At 34.9% G+C, this 22,377-nt stretch overlaps 1 protein-coding gene across 1 annotated transcript in view; it reads left to right on the top strand.

Annotated features, from left to right (window-relative positions):
• The window catches only part of LOC121384536 (probable ATP-dependent RNA helicase DHX58), a 34,549-nt gene extending 12,432 nt beyond the window's left edge, over positions 1-22,117 (top strand). The window contains exons 6-17 of the mRNA XM_041514967.1: positions 876-1,013; positions 3,480-3,611; positions 4,305-4,487; positions 9,203-9,294; positions 9,652-9,903; positions 11,664-11,826; positions 12,167-12,262; positions 14,746-14,939; positions 15,423-15,558; positions 16,894-17,145; positions 17,812-17,979; positions 20,061-22,117. Of these exons, the coding sequence (XP_041370901.1) occupies positions 876-1,013; positions 3,480-3,611; positions 4,305-4,487; positions 9,203-9,294; positions 9,652-9,903; positions 11,664-11,826; positions 12,167-12,262; positions 14,746-14,939; positions 15,423-15,558; positions 16,894-17,145; positions 17,812-17,979; positions 20,061-21,064 (2,810 nt within the window). The 3' untranslated portion in view covers positions 21,065-22,117. The remainder of the gene's footprint in view (positions 1-875; positions 1,014-3,479; positions 3,612-4,304; positions 4,488-9,202; positions 9,295-9,651; positions 9,904-11,663; positions 11,827-12,166; positions 12,263-14,745; positions 14,940-15,422; positions 15,559-16,893; positions 17,146-17,811; positions 17,980-20,060) is intronic.
• Positions 22,118-22,377: the final 260 nt, after the last annotated feature.

The following is a 22,377-nucleotide window of genomic DNA, read 5'->3' as shown; positions in this document are numbered from 1 at the left end:
AAACATACATAATGTTTGGGGTGTTTTTTTGGTTTTTTAAATTTTATTATTCACTATTCCCTGTTACAAAGGCCGACCCCCAGTTCAGTGTGAAAACAGGGGGCAAGTGGTCAACAAGACCAGAAGCTCAAGATAACAACCAGGAAGAGCCCTCAGAAGATACACATAAACATTTTAAAAATATTGTTTTAGCATTCATTCATTATTTTGATACACACTCACACAAACTCACATCATTCTTAATATTACACTTCCTAGATCTCTTGTTGCTAAGAGCAAGCAGTTGTGTATAAAAGAGCAAATAATACATGAATGACCTGTTGTAAACAAAGTCAGCCCAAAGAGAATAATTAATTGGACATTCTATTAAACAGTGACAAATACAATACCCATTTATTTTTAAACAAGAGAAGGCTATTTTATTTGTCGGTAAACTGATTGTTCTGTTGTATATCTATATTGGATTTCTTTTTTGAAATGTAAAAAGTTAAGATTTGATTTTTGTGCTTTGCATTTCAATTTAATATTTTTAGTTAAATCGAGCAAAAGCCAAGTTATTGACCTGTTGGTGATATATATATATTTTGTTTGTCACGTCCACTTGTGGACTTGAAGAAATAACTCCAATTACCCAGGTTGATTTTTAAATTTTTAAAAAAGCAAAGTAAAATTATCATGTTTTAAAGAAAATATTGACAATGAATGTAATCTTGATTCAGAGTAAACTGTATGTGATGTATAGACGTGATATCAATCTGACAAAAAACTTAGCTTGTTTGAAATAAATATAACATAGACCACATTTGATATGACATTTTGAAATATTGTCCAATGTGTAAGTTAATGATACAAATGTCATAGCTGTGTTTTAACAGATTTTGAAGAATCGATGCCGCAAGATGAAGAACTTAATTCATGTGATGGTCAACAGAACAGTCAGTTATCAGATGCCAGTTGTACAGCAAGTAGTACCATGTCACCACAATCTGACCCTGGTGTCACGCAGGTCACAGGTCAGTATATCACAAGTACTGCAGCTAGGGTCTCCACGAGTACTCAAGTACTCAGGCACGGGCCGAGTCGAGCAACACTCGAGTCCATTCACAGGACTTGAGTACCCGTGCAAGGAAAAGCACTCTCATTTAATTATATTTTTTAATGTTAACTTGCCATATTATGCTTGCCGCCATTGGTTACATTATAGGGGTAGGCTATGAGACATGGAGGGAAAAGAAAAGCCAAATGTAACAGTGTGGAATGAAATATAATGAGCTATCGTATCAATTGCATGATTTGGCATCCATGTTCAGCACCGGAATTAACATGCATAAAGCTGTTTTACTTTATTCCTTAGTCTCAGTATTATCTTGTGTTGGGTACTCGGTTCCGGGTCGAGTTTGGTCCTCGACTATTCGAGTCCAATATTTTGGACTTATCGAGGTCCTAACTGCAGCAGAATCTGCCAAAAGATCTCTTTAGATGCCTCCTGTAGGACTAATACTGAGTTAATCATTATTATTTTATAAGAGCATGCAGTTTAAGACACGATATCAAACTGGTGATGTGAAGTAATTAATTTCTTAAACACACTGCCTACAGAAAAACTAAAGTAAAAATACAACCATGCACTCACATACTATCATATATACAACCAAGTCCTTTTTAAAGACTCTCTATAGTCCATTCCATAGGGAACGGCTTTTTTCATACTATGAAATTTAGCCAATTGATGTGTAAATTGTACACAAAAATAGTATTTTTCAGTTATTTCAAAAACACTTTTACTTTCCGTTTTAGGTCAAATCAAACTGAAATTATTTACAAAACACAGTTTTATGGAATGATGTGAATGCGAATATATGATTACACATACTATGTATCCTTACGGTATGGGCTTTGAAGTGGATAAGTAACAATCTGTCAGTAATGACAATGTTTGCCTTGTTATCATTGACTGAGACATAGAGTAATATTTATATACAGTGAAATCCCTCTAAACCAGACACCTTCGGGAACAAGTAAAATGTCTGGTTTTGAGAAAATTCTGGTTTACAGAGGTTCTGGTTTTGTGAGGTTTCACTGTGTATGATTAAAATATAAACATTAACTTCAGTATATGTTGCTATTTTTAGTTTTCATGTGTATACTGAAACATTCGAATCATTTTGATACGGTATGACTTTGATGCGGAACATCCAGATAACTTCTGAATGACCGATATTCAAGAAAAATAACTCCAAACAACTGGAAATGATGTGTGCATGGTGATCCATTAATTCCATATTAATAATACATGCCAAAAATAACACCATTAAACTAAATTTTAACCTCATTGTCACATGTAAACCATGTAGCCCAATAACTACATTGTCACTATTTGTAGCCTATATTTATAGGGTGGGGATAAATTTGACAGCCCTTTGAGATTTTTGTTTGCTGATTGATATTACTATTATTAAAAAAAAATTCATGACACATATTTCATGTTGCACAGATATTATATTAAGATGTAATATGCACTTGAACGTTATTTAATCCCAATCCTATAATCATTTGCAGTGCATTTAAAATAAGGACTGGCGACTCATTCAGATGTCTATAGAAATAGATTGACTTAGGGGTGGTCTAATTATTATTTTTTATTTATTTAACTATTAAATGTCTCGTGCAACAGGTGAATAAAATTTATTGTAACCATTTGGAGATATAGGGATATTTATGTTGGGTAAAAAAGTTCCTCATGGAAAATAGTACGTATACAGTAAAACCTGTTTAAACCGGATCATGCCGGGGACCTAATATTTATCTGATTTAGACAGGATCCGGTGTTTAAAAGGTCGCATTTTAGAATTAAAAAAATTTGGTACCAAGAAACTTGGCCAGTTTTGACAAGATTTTGCTATGTTCAGGGTCCGGTTTAGACAGGTTTCACTGCACTTACATGGGACTGCTAATTATTTATACTTACTGCAAACTGGTAAATTGTAAACACTACTTTGTTGTTGTCAATAAAAAATACTTTAGTCGATAAAAACTTCTGCATGTCACAACTCAGCTTTTCTTTGAAAATGTGCAATTACTGTTTAAAGATTGCACTTCAAAAACCATACCAAGATAATATTTAATTGTAATTCTTTATAGTTTTTATCTAAGGCAAAAACAAAAATATTGCTGGTCTCTGGTTTTGAAAATGAGGATGGATCAAGGCAAATGAGAAGGACATTATATGTATATCCACCTTTTTGTGAGCAGTCCATGCTTTTCCAAGAAGGAAAACAACAGAAGCAGTATCACCGCATCAATTGTGGAACTTTGGTCCAACCAGAGACCAACTATTTTGTTTTGTTTTGGCCTAATATTCAGTATATTCTAACTCGCTTTGTATGATGCATTAAATTTATGCAGTAGATTACTTTTTATTTTCACATAATAATAATAATGACTACAAAAATTCTGTCAGATTTATCTTTGTTTTACAGAAGTGGTGTCTGAGGCCATTGGCGGTGAATGCCACTCGACAACTCATCAAGTTGGCAACTTGCAGATTGTGAGTGAGGAGAGCGAGTGTGACAGTGAAGGATTTTCTGATGAAGAAAAACAAGACAGAGAAGGTTTCATTTTCTTTGTTAATCTCACTACATTTTTAATTGAGGACCTTTTTTTTCATCAGTTCTTTGTAAGATATTTTTACTTTACCAATTTAACAATTTGTGGTACTTTGCAGTATATATTGCATTAAATATTCTTATGTTGAGTCTGTTTTGTGTTTTGGTAATTAAAATATAATTAACATATAAATTTATACCTGTCTAAACGTCAGTTCATATTCAATAAATCTAAACAAAAATAACTAATTTTTCTTAACTAAATGAAAGTATAAATAATTAATGTGCTCATTATGTTCTAAGTAGTAAGCTACAAGGACTCATTAATTTAATTTAATCTTCAAATGCTTGGTTTAATCAGTTAAAACTGTATATTTTCTTCATGTCTTCTAATATTATTATCTTGGATTCATTGTTTGTACACTGTTGAAGCAGCTCATTGGGCACACAAATGGTACAGAGGTAGAGATTAAGGCAAGGGGCACAAAGGGCCTGGGCCTCCCTATTTATGGTCAAACAATATAGATTACAGAATACACACAAAAAATGCTAATTTACCCCATCCACCTGTCAAGGACCTTTAAATTCTATTTTAAAAAACAACAGGTTTTTGGCCCCTTCTATTATAAAATCCTGGATCCGTACCTGGTACTGTATGACTTTGAATAACAAAATACACTGGGGGTTTTAAATATATAGGTAAGGAAAAGTCTGAGACTGGAGAAGACGAGGTGGAGGATCTACACATGAGGCAGTATCAGCTAGAGCTGGCAAAGAATGCCATCAATGGTCAGAACACGATCATCTGTGCACCCACTGGGTCGGGCAAGACTAGAGTGGCTCTCTACATCATAAAGAACCATCTGGAAAAAATGCCACCAGGTATGTTCAATTCTCTCTTCTTGTAAACCAGCAGGTTTGTTCAATTCTCTCTTCTCGTAAACCAGCAGGTTTGTTCAATTATCTCTTGTAAACCAGCAAGTGTGTTCACTTCTGTCAGTCCTTGTAAACTATTTAGAGAAAATACCAGTGCTCAGATGTGTTCACTTCTCTTTGTTCTTTTATATTTAGAGAAAAATACCAGCAAATGTGTTCACTTCTCTCTGTTCTTTTAAACTATCTAAAGAAAATACCAACAGATACCTTCACTTCTTTCTTCTTGTAAACCATTTGTGACTTTTATGCATTTTCTTAACCTGTAGAGTCTCAGCTTCAATGTGGTGCAAAAATTATTAAAATATATTGATTTTTGACAGTTTGAGCAAAACATGTTCAGTGATATGTGAGATCATTATTTTGAGATAATGGCTGCCGAAGATAAGGTCCTGAATTTTGGTCACTGGTATCAAAACACCATAGCAACAATATACTTAAAATAAAGGTACAACTCTCCAATTATGCACACATTAAGTTTAAATCATAAACTATATGAATAAAAAGTTTTGTAGGTTATGGGTGGTTAAATACGATAAAATTAAATAATTTAATACATAGTAATTATTTTTTTTTATTTGGTAAAAATCATTTTGCAAATTTATGAGCTATATAAGCTCCAAATTATAAATTAAGCAGTAAAATCCAGTAGATAGTAAATTTCTAAAATAATAAGTTAAACACAATATACAGAGTGAAACTATTATTATTATAACTTTTAGATGGTTTTAACATACCGATTCCAGAGATAATCCATGGAGGGTTGTGTGTGTTTTTTGTCGGTAATTTTTTCCTCTTTTTTGTTTCCTTTATTTTTTGGGTCTTGTTTTTTTTCTCTTGAAATAACTAACATCATTTTCCTAAAGTCACATCCTGGGCCACCCAGGAACAAATTTTGGTTTCCAATTCCGTCCCCGTCATCGTGATCGTCCACATCCCAGGAATAATCGAAAAATTACATTTGTCCACTCATTAACTAAATTGGCTCCACTTAAATATAAATTGTTCAGCTCACTGAAAGCTCTAGCAAGAAGAGCGTCTTTTTTACTTACTTTAATATCATCACAAAGTAAAATAACTGATTGGAATGGTACATAAATTCACATTTAAAAATTGCTCTTCGAACAAAAACCGTAGGCGCAGCCATCTTTTTTTTCTTCCTTTGTGTTTTCCTTCGACGAACCACTGCAGGCTTGAATGCTTAGATTACCCAGAAAGCCGCAGTGACCTTGTCACTGACCAATCAAAAGGTGTATATCACTTAGCTAAGATGTCTGCCTAGTAACAAACTAGTTTGTGTATGGTCAATTTTCGATTCCTATTGGCTTACAGCTAAGTCATACCCACACGTCACTGAAAGGATGGTGTAGAGGAATTATTTTGGCACAATTTGATACTAAATATGAAGCTATTCACCAAACGGCTACTGCAATTCAAAGTGGTGAAAATGAACAAAGAACAGCCTAATTCGAACCATTGTTTCGACTCTCTGAATAATAACCCCAACTAAAAATCGTAATAAAAAGTATTTAGACATTATTAAATTAAACGAGGGTAGTTTGAAATGATACCTTAAACATGTAGGTACTGTTTTCTGTCAAAATCGCAATTTTCACAAGGTAGTGTATTTTTTCACTAATTGCCTCATTACGCAAAATCGACAACTGCGACATGCGACTGATTTCGCCAGAGCGGGTCACATTTAGAGAAAATGCCAGTCAGTGTGGTCATTTCTCTCAGTTCTTGTAAACTATCTAGACATGCTCTGTTAGGTAGGTACATTCACAATTAACTTTTTCATGAACATTCATATACTGTTTTTTAACCCCATTCCACCTCCAAAAAGCATCCATAATTCTTGTTTCATTTTGTAAGGAATATTTAATCTACAGTTACATTTTAAAAGGGTCCACTGACATTAATCCCTTCTCCCTACTTTGTGGTTGTATGCTCTTGAAAATGTTAATTATAATTATGTTATTATTATTATTATTATTACATTAATTATATTATATTATGTTATTATAATTAGTAGTATATATTATTAGTTTATAATTATATTATATTATGTTGTTAATTATAATTATAATTTGATAATTATTGATGGCCCCTGAAATTCATCCAAGGAACATAGCATCATTAGATTCTTGTTTTGAAATCCTAAACCAGGTGGTCATGAAGGTAAAGCAGGTGAAAAATAGATTAAAATATAAGCTGTTAGTAACCGAAATGATGAAGGTGAAAATCTGATGACAGCCATCAGTAATTGGTAGATGCATGTTACAAATAAGAACACTATCATGGGCGGATCCAGGAAATATTTTTAGGGGGGGGACCAAAAAAGAAGGGCACATTGACTCGTCAAAAGGGCACCTTACTACAAGTTTTGATATTTACAATTAATATGAATTCCTACAGTTCTACGTCATAATATACTAGCAATAATGAAGTAAATTGGCGTCACTCGCATTAGAACCTCAATGGGGCCCCATTGAGACTCAATAACACAGACACATATCTGCAAGCTTGCGCATGTACACGAAAATCTTGATTTCATTTATCTACAATATAATTATTGTTTACTTAAAAAAAAAAAAATTCTACAAACAAAAAGGGCACTTGGACATTTTGAGGGCACTTGAACAATTTTTTGGGGGGACGCGTCCCCCTGGTCCCCCCCTTGGATCCGCCCATGACTATTACATACATTTTTATTTGCATTGTTCATGTGGGATGTGATATTGTTGCCTTAAGGTGTTATGGGTCATAGGATCAGTCACCATCAGTGAATTCTGCTTTTCACTTATCTCAACCATGTACATCTGAAAAGGCTGTGCTATGTACTGTTCTGTCTATGGAAAAATGCATAGAACGATGCTCTGTTCAAATATTACGTAACACTATTTTTGTCAAAATTAGACACCGCCTTGACCCTGTAATGCTCCATAACGCTAGACCATACACACCACAAAATATTACGTCACGTTTGGACCCCCCATCTCATTCACAAACAAGTAATGTGATGGGTGTAATGTAATTTTAATGTACTTTTTTGCAATTTGGGAAAGCGCGGATACAGATTTCAACTCTTATAATCCTTATTGTGTGTATACGTCTAGCTATAAATAACTAGGCCTATGTTAGGCATTGTTGCCATGACAGAGCATTTATGAAAAAAGAAGAAAAAAAAGTGTGTTACATAATGCTGTTAAATATACCCACCCAGCTCCTGTAATGCCACATAACGTTTGGACCTACATGTACACCCACCCCCTTGAGTGTTATATCTGAATGACCCCTAAGTGGTGAAATAATCATATCGGGTAGAAAAGAAATATCTGGGTACCATATAGCCTGAGTACTCAGACGATAATAGACATAGACAATATAAATATTGTGCAATCTCTTCCTACCAAACGGTAGTCAAAGATTTCCCACTCTAATACAACAGCAGTCCTATGTTTGAAGTTAACTACCTTTACATAAATCATTTTCTAGCTCTCTGATGAAAAAACATTTCACATAGTAATCACTAATACACACAATTACAGGAAAAAACCTGTCAGAAAATATGTAGTGTTTTTTTGTGTTTTTAAAAAATATTTTATTGTCCCCAGCTCATTTTAACCATGCCAGGGTTGGGGTGCCCTGATTCATTGCTTCACAGAAGATGAATTAAATTATACACACTAAATACTAGGAGTACATACACATTGTGGTAGTATGCTGATTATAGTAATAGTAATACCTACACAAATAATGTAGATGATGATATATTTAATATTAATGCATATGTACATGTAGATAGTAATATTAATAACACATTATAGAAAATATGTAGTTAACCGGAACATTATTGAAAGGGGATGCTGTAGGATTTCTTCCTGTAGTGAGTGTATTACTAATATTAGTGATTAATGTGAGAAATATGATTGATGTAAAAGTATTTAGCTTAAAAACCACCATTAATTAGTCCATGCAGTTCAATAAAAAATCTATGTAAGAATATATTCTGTGAAAAATATAACACTGTTGAGAGGGTCATGTGACTACTAATTTTAGGGAGTACTCTCAACTGAAATGTACCATGTAAAAAATCAACAAAGGTCGACCACGAAATGTTTCAATTAATGGCCCCTGTTATACAAGTGGCACTATACCACTTGCACAGTTGTTATCAGCTAGTATTATATATAACAAGTTATTTCAAACCAGTGGGTTATTTAAATACTCCAGAGGTCAGCCTACATGTAATCATCAAAGAAAGATTTCATACTTTTTTATGAGAAACTATTTCCAAAACCAGACTATATTAAGCTGCTACAGCAAGTAACAACATGGCAAATGGTGGTGTGTTGCCTTTAACGTCAAACATAGGATTGTTGTTGTATTAGAATGTTGTTGTAATAGAGTTTTTGCATAGAGATTGTGCAATATTAATTAATATAGATTGGTCTCTAACAGTCAGAGAGTGAGATAACTGTCCAAATATTTGTCTAGCTCTCTTACCGTCAGTGTACTCAGGCTAGATACCATATTGAAGTTATACTTTAGATTCTAATGCCTTTTTATTACATTAGATTGTCAAGTAGAGCAAGTACTTTGGACCTTAATCAGTTTTAAAAGGAATTATTTTAGTGTAAGTATACATTTTTATTTTTTAGATGAAAGGAAAGTGATATTTTTGGCTCGCACTGTTCCCCTTGTAACACAGCAACACTCAGCCTTTGTGAGACACCTCTCTGATGACTACAGAGTGAGTATCCATTTTTACATCTACCTCATGAATGTATGCAGAGGATTTATTTTATATATTAGTAGCAGATCTAAGAGGTGGGCAGGGGCCTGGTCCCCCCTCCCTTAAATTTTGCGACAGTTATATTTTAATTTGATATTTTTATTTTTTACATTGGGGTGCTGCTTGCAATAGATCCATTGCTACTGATTGGAAAAAATAACCCATTTGGGTGGCACCAATGGATTTCCTTTCCCAATATCTCTGCGGTCCTTAACCATATGTCCGATGCCATATAACCATAAATAAAATGTATTGAGTGCGTTGTTAAATACAACATTTCTACCAAGTTCATTATTTTGTGGTTTTGTTTTTCAGATTCTGCCCATGTCGGGGGAGAATGAGGACAGTGCTCATCTGCATCATCTTCTAAAGAATTACGACATCATTGTGCTGACTCCGCAGATTCTGGAGAACCACTTCAAGATGAACAAGATCAATTCACTGTCTACGTTCAGTCTGATGGTGTTTGATGAGTGTCATCACACGCGCAAGGGCGAGCCCTATAACAAGCTCATGCAGAGATACATCAAGGCAAAACTGAGGGGCAAAAATACAAAGTTACCTCAGGTTAGTAAGAGTTATGTTAGCTCATGCCAGCATATATAAAGGCCAAACTGGGTGGAAACAATACAAAGTACAGGTTAGTAAGTAAATGCTAAACGTTACAAGCTCATGCAGAGATACATCAAAACCAAACTGAGTGGACAAAACAAAGTTACATCAGGTCAGTACATAAATGCTAAGAGTTATAAGCTCTGCACCCATGGCACTAACTAAAGACCGTCGGTAGTAGGGGAGTATAGTAGGTGGTTGCAAGTGCCTCTTGACAATGCCAGAAGTAACCACTGAACACTCGCCAAAGCTGATGGGGAATGGCAGGTGTGTGGCACAAGAGACAAGCACCTATCACGGTTGGAGAGACAAGGACTGGGATGTTCATGTGGACAGCAAAAGAATTTGAAAGATAGGAGGAGCTGCCAGATCGGGAAGAAATGAGATGGAATTCAAAGGAGAGAAAGAAAAGGAGCATTGGATAAACAAAAGAAAGGTATACGCTTATGCTGGGATAATATCGAGGCAAAACTGGGTGGAAACAGTACAAAGTTAACACAGGTAAGTAAGTAAATACTATAAAGTTACAAGCTTATGCAGAGAAATATCAAGGCCAAACTGAGGGGAAAAATACAAAGTTACTTCAGGTTTGTAGGTAACTACTATGAGTTGTGAGTTAGTAGGTAAAACCAAAAATTTACCAGTGGTTACAGTTGGCAAATATTAAATTTTAGCACACTTACTGGTAATTGCTAAAAAATATATTGATGGAAAGAAATAAAGGAACATGCAAGTAGTAACATCAAATGTTGACTACAACCAAAATCATCATCCACAAGTATCAGGAAATTAACTGTGTTACTGGACGTCAACCCCACAGTACTGGCATGCAGTTTCACGATATATCTCTGTATTTTATACAGACTTAACTATACTGGCAGTGAATTACATTTGGTCTCAAATACTATGCAATCCCTTATTTCTTTTCATCAGTATACTTTAGATTAGTTGGAACACAAGGTCTTTGACAAAAGTATGAAGGTGTTTTTCAAAGAATGTAAGTGTACAAAAGAAAGAAAACATCACAGTGACAGTGACCATGGTTACAAGTGGGCCAATTTTTCGGACAATGATGTATGCATTCACCTTCTGACTACTGGGTTTTTCACATTTTTGTGATATTTTAGATCAATTAATTTGGTTTAAAATTATGCAAAAAAATAAATCTATAAAATCGCACTTACTTACGCGCAATTGAGGTTAGCTGTCTGGTATCTATGGTCATTATTATCAATCACTATGTTTTTCTGACCACATGTTTTTTTAGAAACTAAGATTCATATCCCTATAATTCGTTGTTGGCAAAATTATCAAATTTATTATCAAATTAGCTGTAACAATCAGCTGTCGATTCCTCATATGACTGCAACATTCTGCCATTGTTGTCAAGCGTAAATACTTGCTGAAAATCACTTTATCAACTCAATATTCCCAGGTATTTTCCATTGAAAAATTAAAAACTACATCCCCCATAGTCTCAATTAATCTTTTTTCTCAAGATATCTCGCCTGCAATATCCAGAAGGTTAAAAGTTAGTTGTAATTTACAGTAAAGTAGAACAAACTGATCTTACAGTCCTGTTTTATCTCCCTGTATATTAATAACCAACTTATGTAAATGTGTACAACAAACTACTGCTATAAGAAACTAACTACCATGGTCCCTTCCGGTTTGTTATAAGAGTACTTTACTTTACTTTGTGTTAATTATTACAGGTAGTTGGCTTAACAGCATCACTTGGAGTGGAAAAAGCCACAACCGACGAAGAGGCAAAACTAAGTATTTTGAACTTGTGTGCCAACATGGATGCACAGAGCATTTCAACTGTGGAAAATAACAAGGAAGAACTTTTGAAAATGGTGCCCGTTCCTGAAGAAAGTAAGAATACAACTTCTGCTAGCTATATCTCTACTAATACACCATTAACATAGCTGTAAAAATATGTTTAAATGTTTACATCCTGAGAAATAAAGTTGGAGAATGCCCATTTTTATGGATACCCACTATGAAGCTGATGAAGTAATGTTAGGATTCATTTAAAGATATGTGTTAAATGTTTTGTTTACACAATAACATAAATAACATATTTTTAAACTGTATGATTTGTTGTACTTGATTTTTATAGATTTATAAATACCAAATGTCAAGGTCATAGCATAACATTAACCTGTTATACCTGTATAATAAGAATTAAATATTTTGCTATGCAATTTTACAGAGTCTGTGCCACTCAATGAAAAACGCAATGATCCTGGGAGAAACGAGATTGAGAAGATAATGATGAAAATTGAAGAAATGTTAATAGATGAAAATGGTAAAGAACGGGGTATATCTGTTCAGTAAGAATTATGTTACTGTTTAATGAGCTGGACCCATATTCACGAAAAGGTGTAAATTAAGTTATGTCTATGACTAGCACTTACGTCTGCCGTAGATTTACGTTTACGTGCCAGAAGCACCTTATTCTCAAAGACGATCGTAAATATAAACATAACTTAGTTGGACGTAAATCTACGATTTAACTCTCTCACATGAGAAATTAAAAAAAACCCATTAGAAACGATGGCTACCAGGTAAATAACGAATGCGCAAAATGCTATTTTGTATGCCATCTGCTAACAATAACATTGCAAACGGCAAACCATGACAATTTGGTACTGGTGAGGATCCGTATTTTGGTACGCACTTTAGGACATTCTTAAAAAGGAAAAGATAACTCAGGAGAAATGTGGCCAAGTCGAAAAAATCACAGAAAAAAAAGAAGAAAGTTCAATCCGTGGGCTTTCGCAATTGCTAACTGCTTCAGTTATTGGAAATGCTGCCATTTTCTGCAAATAATAGTAAATAACGGTGATCTTGCTTGATTTATCATATGAACACGACTTATGTGCAACGTTAGTTGTAACCAGAGGCACTCTTATATTTACGTCCAACTTTACATGTAACTTATGTTTACGTTGTTTCGTGAATAGCTTTTCAGTCATAGAGATTTACGTTTACGTGTAAAACTAGGCTTATGATGTTTTGTGAATATGGGTCCTGTCTTGTAGTATCTAGCATAATTATGATACCTTGGAGAATGATCCTGCTGTTAGTTTAATGTGGTATCTAGTCAGTATATTCTAGTGCATGATCAAATGAGACTGCTCCTAATTTACAGCCATACACAATCTGCTGCTACTACATAAGTTACTCTTTTAAAGTTACTAGCACAGGACTTGATACACACTTCCCCAAATGACTTGGCCACTGGTTTTGTTGGGGAAAAGTGTACATTCTAAGACAGAGGATAAATTTGGTAGTACGTGTGCTGTATCTTATGATGTGTCTATAAACTGCTACATTTATTATTTATAATCTTTAACTGGAGAAAATATAAAAGATCCCTTGCTACTAATGGAAAAACGTAGTGGGTTTCATCTCTACAACTGTCAAAACGACCATATGTTTGACATCTAATAGCCAATGATTAATAAATCAATGTGCTCTAGTGGTGTCGTTAAACAAAACAATTTTGTAAAAAAAAATTTTAACTGGGGAAACTTTGAGTTACATATTTTTAAATACAATTGTTGTGGTGATTGCAGTTTTGAATATTTCTTTTCATATAAGGGACCAGTCACAATTTAAAAAAATTTCACGAGTTTTCAAACTGTATGCTTGAAGAGTAAATGCTACGTAACACTTGGTCTGTAAGACATGTGACTCCTTTTCCGCTAAAAAAGTCAAGCAATATTTAAGTTGATGCTTAATTGACTTGTCCAGTGGGACTAGTTGTATGATCTGAATAGATCAGTGGCCCATTTCACTAAATATCGTAAGTTTCCATCTGCTACTAGCAGTTATACCGGTCATGCGTTTACACGTGTTTGGCGTCTATTTCACGCAGAACATTACATCATTACGGAAGTTGGAGTATTTTTAGGACAAAAGAAAATGAAATATGTGTTCTTCAAACTATATTTGTTGAACTATAACAGTAATAAGAATTGTGGTTTAGTTGTAGATTTACGTTTACATGCAAAACTTGGCTTATGATGTTTTGTGAAATTGGGCCCTGACACTTCTAAGGGTCACTATGGGCAACCTAGGGAGACACCTCAACACCAACTAGGTCCCAATAATGAGCTACTCTCAGCATACTAGTTTCAAAAACATACATAGCTCTCCTTTTTCAATTCGGTGGACCGTTAAAAAATGTGGTCAATTTCCTTCATTCAAATTGCGTGGCTTTTCCTGTTGGCATTAATCCTGCGGGACATTCCAAATTCCATAGCACCTGTTACCGACTCCAGTCGGACTGCTAGTGCTACAATAGCTTGCTCTGAATGTGCACGTAAAACCGTTTGACTAAAAATTGACCTGAACTAGTTGTTAGAAGCAATCGCTTGTGCTACTCTCAAAATCACTCATCCTGGGCAAGTGGACATGCCTTAATTTAGAGCCCTACATACACTTTGAAAAAGGGTGAGGAAATGCTTGTGAAAATGTTTGGAATTTTTAATTCCTCCTAACCGAATGGAATTTAAAAAACAAATGTATTTACATACTAATCAAAATGGATTTATCTGTTTTCAAGCTGTAATAACACTACTATTTTGAGTGAATGACTACATTTCTTCATTAGTCAATTACATACTTATATCCACCAAGGGAGACAACTCTGATAGTAACATAAAACTCGAACCAACAATGGCTGTACTAAAACGCGGACTTTTCATTATTAACATACACACTACTACACATGCGATCTTGGACTAACATTTAGTTTTATTTGATTAATCTGTTTTTGTTTAGATTTGGATGACCGAAGCATTGACAGACTTCTGATGTCCCTTCCAAACGACAGGAATTGCCAGGCCTATGGTCAGTGGGCTGTCCAGTTGCGAAATAGAGCCAGATTGGCAATAACAACTGAAAAACATGAAACTAAAAATGCTGAAAAGGAAAAAATGGCTCGGATTATTTTCAGTTTAGCTGAGAGTTTAATTGTAAGTTTTCATTATTTATTTTTAAAGGTGTTTAAAATGACTAAATAATTTATTATAGTTTAGAATTTTTTACATCAATATTCCAATATGTTTGGTTTATTGGATAAAATATTTGTTGAACTAAAATAGCAACTACTTTGCTGCTGTTTGCCTGTTAATCAGTCTGTCTGTCTGTCTGTCTTTCTGTCTGTCAAATATAGTAGGATAAACCAATGGATAAAATTTAATTTTGAACTTCTTGAACAGGTAACAAAGTCTTCTCTATGATTCAGTATTGGTGTTTAATCTATATCTTAACCAACATTGTTATTAGCCTACAAATTCACATTAAAATAGAACATTTGTAATTTCCAAAACACATTTCCTTTGCTTTATGTCAAGCCAAACAAATTATTCACAAAACCCCCACTTAAAATGGAGGTTGGTACCATACAGAGTATAACTTACATAGTCTTTATCCCCATGATTGTAATTTTCGTACAGGTTTACAATGAAGCTCTGGAGATCCACGACATAGTCCATATTCGAGATGTCCTTGATTATCTGACCAAGAAATTTCATGTCTGTTTTGATCACACCCATCTGCCAAAAGAGAATCAACTCCTTGAAATGTTTAAAGGTAATTTAACATTGTAGCTGAATTGCATTGCACCATACATAGTTTCTATTTTATAGTTTACCTGTTGTAATAAAGATAGTATATATAATGACGCACTCAGCACATTTTAATTATGGCTATATGGCATTGAACATATGGGGGGGTGGCGGTACATAGCCCAGTGGTAAAGTGTTCGCTTGATGCGTGGTCGATCTTAGATCAATCCCCGTCGGTGGACCCACTGGGCCATTTCTCGTTGCTCCACAACTAGTGTAACAAAGGCCATGGTATGTACTATCCTGTCTGTGGGATGGTGCATATAAAAGATCCCTTGCTGCTAATCAAAAAGAGTACCAGTAGCCCATGAAGTGGCAACAGCTATTTCTCGTTCCAACCAGTACACCACAACTGGTACATCAAAGGCCGTGGTATGTGCTATCCTGTCTATTGCTGCTAATCGAAAAGAGTAGCCCATGAAGTGGCGACAGCCGGTTTCCCCTCTCAATATCTGTGTGGTCCTTAACCATATGTCCGACGCCATATAACTGTAAATAAAATGTGTTGAGGCATCGTTAAAAAATATTTCCTTCCTTCGAACATATGGTTAAGGACCACACAGATAATCACAAAGTACCAGTAAACCCACTGGCGCCACTCCATGTGCTAATCTTCCAATTAGCAACAAGGGATCTGTTGTATACACCATCCCACTGACAAGACAGTACATACCATAGCCTTTGTTACATCATTTGTGGAGCACTGGCTGGAACGAGAAGCAGATCAATGGGCCCACTGACGAGGATCGATCCTAGACAGACCTTGTATCTGGTGGGCGCTTTGCCACTGGGGTACATGTCCCTCCTCTCTGATGTAGAAAGTTACCATTTTAGGAACAGATGCAGGTTTTTTATAGGGAGGGGTTGTAATGTTTAAAAAGGGCACCTACATTATTCAAAGGTATACTCACATGCATTATTTATCTGGTAACCCAGTGGTAAAAAATGATGTGCAGTTGGTCTAGGATCGATCCCCATCGGTGGGCCCATTGAGCATGTTTTTCATTCTAGCCAGAGCACAAAGACTGATATATCAAAGGCTGTGGCATGTGCTATCCTGTCTGTTTGATGATGCATATAAAAAATGTCTTGGCATTTCAAAGTTAGGGGGATGTGCAATCCCAGCACGATCTCATTGGATTCACAACTGTATTTGTGCTCACTTTGCTCTACCCGTTATGACTCAGGGTCTGGGACATATTTCGGTGTTCATTGACTAATACATAAAGTAAGAAATGTTGGAATAAGAACCAAATTTTGGTATGTAATAAAAAAAAAAAAAATTGTGTTTTGGTTTTAGAATTAAAAAAAAATCTGATGAAGTTGCAAAAAAATGGAAATAACCCCAACCCAAACCTGACTATCTTGGCGAGTACGCTGGAAACGTTGCTGAAAGAGAAAGGAGAAGATGGCAGGGGAATAATATTTGTCCGAACTCGTGCCACTTGCTACGCTCTTACCAACTGGTTCAGCACTGATGAGGTCAGTGACATGTTGAAGAGATTGAATGCCACACCTTTTACAGGATCTGGAGCTCATGAGGAGGAAGGAGGTACTTAACCTTTAGACTTTAGTTTGCATTTACGGCTCTCTGTTTTTGGTGTTAAATTTGTAACAAAATGTCATTTTAATGCAATTCATTATAGATTTTGTACCCTACTAAAGAGAACTTTTGTTTTTGACAATTATATATGAACATGGTTAATATACAAAGCTATAGCAATACTCAGAACAGTGTATAAAGTGGTTTACATCGTTTCTATGCATGTACGTGCATGTGTGTCGAAAATAAATGATTTTAGAGAAAAAATAGCTGAGGTAATAAATAGAATAACAAACTCGGTACCAGTTGTCAAATTTATGTCCCTCGTGAAATAAAACTCGTGACAACTGAAAATTATTTCACGGGACATAAATTTGATAATAACTGGTAACTCATTTATTATCCTCTATGTATCACATGGGTTTATCACATGGATATTATGGGTAAGTTACAGGATAAAAACTTACAATATAAACTGAGACATTCAAAAGAAACCAAAATATGTTTTAAGCAATTGCAAATTGATCCATAATCATAAATGAAAATATCACCATGGTCAAAATCATGGCTTCAGATTCTCTTTTGTTAAAATCTTATTTTGGAATCCACATCACATTTTATCATTTTGTCTCCACAAAATATCTTTTTGACAATTTTTATTAATATTAATTTCAGGAATGACACAGAATGACCAAGAAACAATTATTAGCAAGTTTAAATCTGGGTCGATTAAACTTATTGTTGCAACATCAGTGGCAGAGGAAGGACTGGATATCCCAGAATGCAACATTATACTAAAGTACAACCATGTTGGCAATGAAATCTCAACAATACAAACCAGAGGTAACAAAGCTTTTTTGTATCTAATAATAATAATAATAAATAGATTTCAGCTGTAATATGAACAAGGTACATGTATTTGTTAAGAAACTTTACTTGAAGGAATCATATTATGATGGAGACCTGGGAATGAAGGTTCCTGAAATGTCAATCGTTAAAAAAACATTTCCAGTTTGGTTTGATGTAAAAATAAAAATAAAAGTGTTTTGGGAATAACAAAAATAGACTATTTTTGTGTTTAATTTAGAAAACAATCGGCTTAAAAATAAATAACTTGTAGTAAATTTCATAGTATGAAAAAATGTGTTCCCCGTGGGACGGACTATAGTCCATCATCCAACATTCAGGCAACGTTAGAAAAATTCTTTACTGGCATGAAATTCTGAATTATTCAACCACTAAAAGGCACAGACCAAAGTTTGAACCTGTAAAAATGGACACTAAATTTGGTTAATCTACACACCTGCAACACACATTTGAATAAGGTTATAACAAAGAAAAGCTAAAGTCTATGATGTTTAAACAGGGAAATACCATTTAAAAATAACTAGAGCTTGTCTCGATAACCATTATTTCTCAGATGAACGTGCGTTTTTAGAATTATGAAAATTGCATTTTGGGTATTAAAAAACCCTGGATGACCAGAACCACTTCAAATGTAGGAAAATTAATATTCTAATTCATAAAAGCTAAGTACATGTACTTCTAATTTAAATGATCAAAAACGGCTTTAATTGTGAAAAATATGTCATAGTGTTTAAAAACTTTAAAAACACTTTAATACATCATTAAAAAAAAAATCCACAATGAATGTGGATGTTAATGGTGTAAAAACGTTTAAGAAATCCAAATAAATTCCAGTAAAGTTTGACAACAAATGGGGCCTGAGATACAAATAATGTTGGTTTGATGAATATTCAGCATTCATAATATTATTGCCACATAACACATACCATCTCATAAAAATTGTACTAACTAACTGTTTCATAGGGCCTCCACGAGTCCAAAATATTGTACTAGCTAACTATTTCATAGGGCCTCCACGAGTCCAAAATATCGTACTAGCTAACTGTTTCATAGGGCCTCCACGAGTCCAAAATATCGTACTAGCTAACTGTTTCATAGGGCCTCCACGAGTCCAAAATATCGTACTAGCCAGCTGTTTCATAGGGCCTCCACAAGTCCAAAATATCGTACTAGCCAACTGTTTCATAGGGCCTCCACGAGTCCAAAATATCGTACTAGCCAACTGTTTCATAGGGCCTCCACGAGTCCAAAATATTGTACTAGTTAACTGTTTCATAGGGCCTCCACGAGTCCAAAATATCGTACTAGCTAACTGTTTCATAGGGTACTAGCTAACTGTTTCATAGGGCCTCCACGAGTCCAAAATATTGTACTAGCTAACTGTTTCATAGGGCCTCCACGAGTCCAAAATATTGTACTAGCTAACTGTTTCATAGGGCCTCCACGAGTCCAAAATATTGGACTCGAGTACTCGAGGGTGAAACTCGACCTGGACCCGAGTACCTAACACTTGACTAGATGATAATGAGACAAAGGAACAAAGTAAAATAGCATTATGCATCTTAATTCCAGCGCTGAACATGGATGCCAAATCATGTCATTGTATTGCATTCCACACATTCTACTTTTGTGTTCCCTTCATGTCTGATAGCCCTATAATGTAACCAGAGGCAAGCATATGGCAAAATGACGTCCAGAATATAACTAAATTAGAGTGCTCTTCCTTGCACGGGTACTTGAGTCCTGTGAATGGACTCGAGTCATTTTGTTTTGTTTTGTTCTGTTCTAATCAAATTAAAAAACAAAACAATTTGATGAACCCACTGATTAAAAATGGGTCTGATAACAACATAATTAGTTTGCTTTTAAAGTTGACCATACAGTTTTATTTCTGATATATTTAACTAATATTATTGCTATTTAAGCATGATCTCACATTTCTATTTCTGATATATTTTATATCACTTAAAACTTTGCTGTGTTGTTTGTTATGTCATTTTTAATACATTTGTCCGATATTTATCTAAACCTTTCTGTGTGTTTCCTTTTCACTGTAGGGCGAAGTCGTAAAGCTGGTGGAACATCAGTTCTCCTGGGAAGCAGCAAAATTCGCCAGAAGGAGATGTTGAACATTGCCCGTGGCATCATGATGGAAAAGGCGATTGTTACCGTCAAGAGCATGGAGAGAAAGAAATACCAGGAAAGGATTTTAAACATGCAACAGGAATCGCTGATGAAAGAAGACATCAAGGAAGAAGTGCGTCGCCATCTCACCAACAGAAAGACGGGCGGCGAGTTCACACTTGTTTGCAGTCGCTGCCGACAGTACTGCACCGCCAGCACCGACCTGCGCACCATCAATAAGACACACCACGTGGTGATTGGAGATGACTTCAATGCCAAGGTGCAGATAATGCCCGACAAGAACCAGAAGAAACCTTTCGATGGAATCCGCATCACGGGCAAGATCCGGTGCCGGAAATGTCACAGTCTCTGGGGAGTGATGTTCATCTACCAGGGCGTGTCATTCCCGTCGCTTGGCATCAAGTACCTGTCTGTGATTGATGCAGACGGCATGCCGAAGATGTACAAGAAGTGGATGGAGGTTCCATACACTATCCATGAGATTGGGCTGGATGACTTCAAAAATGTTTTACAAAGTAGATCGCAGGCTGAGGAATCCTCAGAAGAGGAAGCTGGATCTCGAGCCAAGGGTGGATCCGAATCACAAGCCGAGGGTGGATCCGGATCACAATCAGTAACTGGATCAGGATCACAAACAGGAACTGGATCAGGATCACAATCAGGAACTGGATCAGGATCACAATCAGGAACTGGATCAGGATCACAAACAGGAACTGGATCAGGATCTCAAGGATCACAAGGATCAACTGGACCAGGATGCCAGGTAGCAGGCGGAGCTGGACAACCTTCATATAACAGAATGGAAGAAGATGCCCAGAATGAAGTGGACAAAAATGTCACAGAGGAAATGGAAAAAGATTCCCAGACTGAAAAAAAAGAAATCTTTGTAAGGGGAGAACCAGATGGAGGTTACTAATGTTACACAAGTTAAAAATGAGACAGCCACTGCTTCTTGTGCTATGCTAATTATTAGTCATTATGTTTCTATGGACATTTTCCCATTGATGACCAATTTTGGATTTTTTTTTTTTAATATCTAGGCCCAATGTGCTTTTTTTTTTTTCTTTTTTAAATTATTTTATCCATTAATATATATCAGGATTCTTAAGCAAGACATTCCATAATGTGACAAGAAGTTAACTTTAATGTTTGTTTTGTTTAACGACACCATTGGAATAACAAAAAAACACAAAGTATTATCTCAGATGTTGATTGGCTAAAACTAATTCAGTGTAAACATTTCCATTACCCTTGATGAAAAACATTTTGCACAAACATTAAAAAACGTGTATAGGCATATATATTGATTGAAATGTAACAATGTGTAATGAATTGTGCATTGCAATATTTAATTCAAATTTTATTTTTATTTTATTTTTGTCAAAAATTTACATTTTATACTTTAAAGTAGCAGATCTTAGTTTGAACCTTTGAAAATAGACACTTACATTAAATTAATCCACAAACCTGTAACACATCTGGATAAAGTTGCAATAGAGTGAAACATTAGTCTGTGATGTTGAAATGGGGGAAATACCTTCTAAAAATAGACTTTGAGCTACCAGTAGTCTCTTTAAAGGCATATTGTCACAGACCACTGACCTTTTAAATGGTCTAACAAAGTATTATGTAAAACATATGTATTTCATTTGTCCCTAAATGTACTTTATTCAACAATCTATGTAACCACCATGCTCCACATATTAATGATATTTTGTAAAAAATAAATGAATTATGGCAATGGTCCATAATTTAAAACTTAATATTGCCAAGATGATTGACATGGATTTCACTCCATCATGGTTTAGTTAAGGTGAGTCAATAGCCAGATTTGGTTTCTAAACATTGATGTAATTTTCATTTATTATCCACTTTTGGAGAAATAAGGTCCTTAAATCTGTGACAGTATGCCTTTAACTGTTACTTCTCAGAAGTATGTGGATTTTTAGAATTATGAAAACTGTATTTCGTGGTATTACAAACACCAGAATGACCAGAAACAGTTCGGATGTAGGAAAATGGATATTCTAAACAATTAAATTTAAGTAATGTCTAATTTTAATTATTTTAAAACTGCTCTAATAGTGAAAAATATGCAGTAATGTTTTAAAAGTAGGATCGGTTACTTTAAGCTGTACTAAAATAAAAAATAAAAATAAAATACAAATGTTTATCCCAGTGACTATTATCTATTTAATATGGTAAGTCTTTTATTACCACAATGTGCAT

The sequence above is a fragment of the Gigantopelta aegis genome, chromosome 10 (genome assembly GCF_016097555.1).
Source record: "Gigantopelta aegis isolate Gae_Host chromosome 10, Gae_host_genome, whole genome shotgun sequence".
Classification (NCBI taxonomy): Eukaryota; Metazoa; Mollusca; class Gastropoda; order Neomphalida; family Peltospiridae; genus Gigantopelta; species Gigantopelta aegis.
This window is presented reverse-complemented; position numbering and strand designations above follow the sequence as displayed.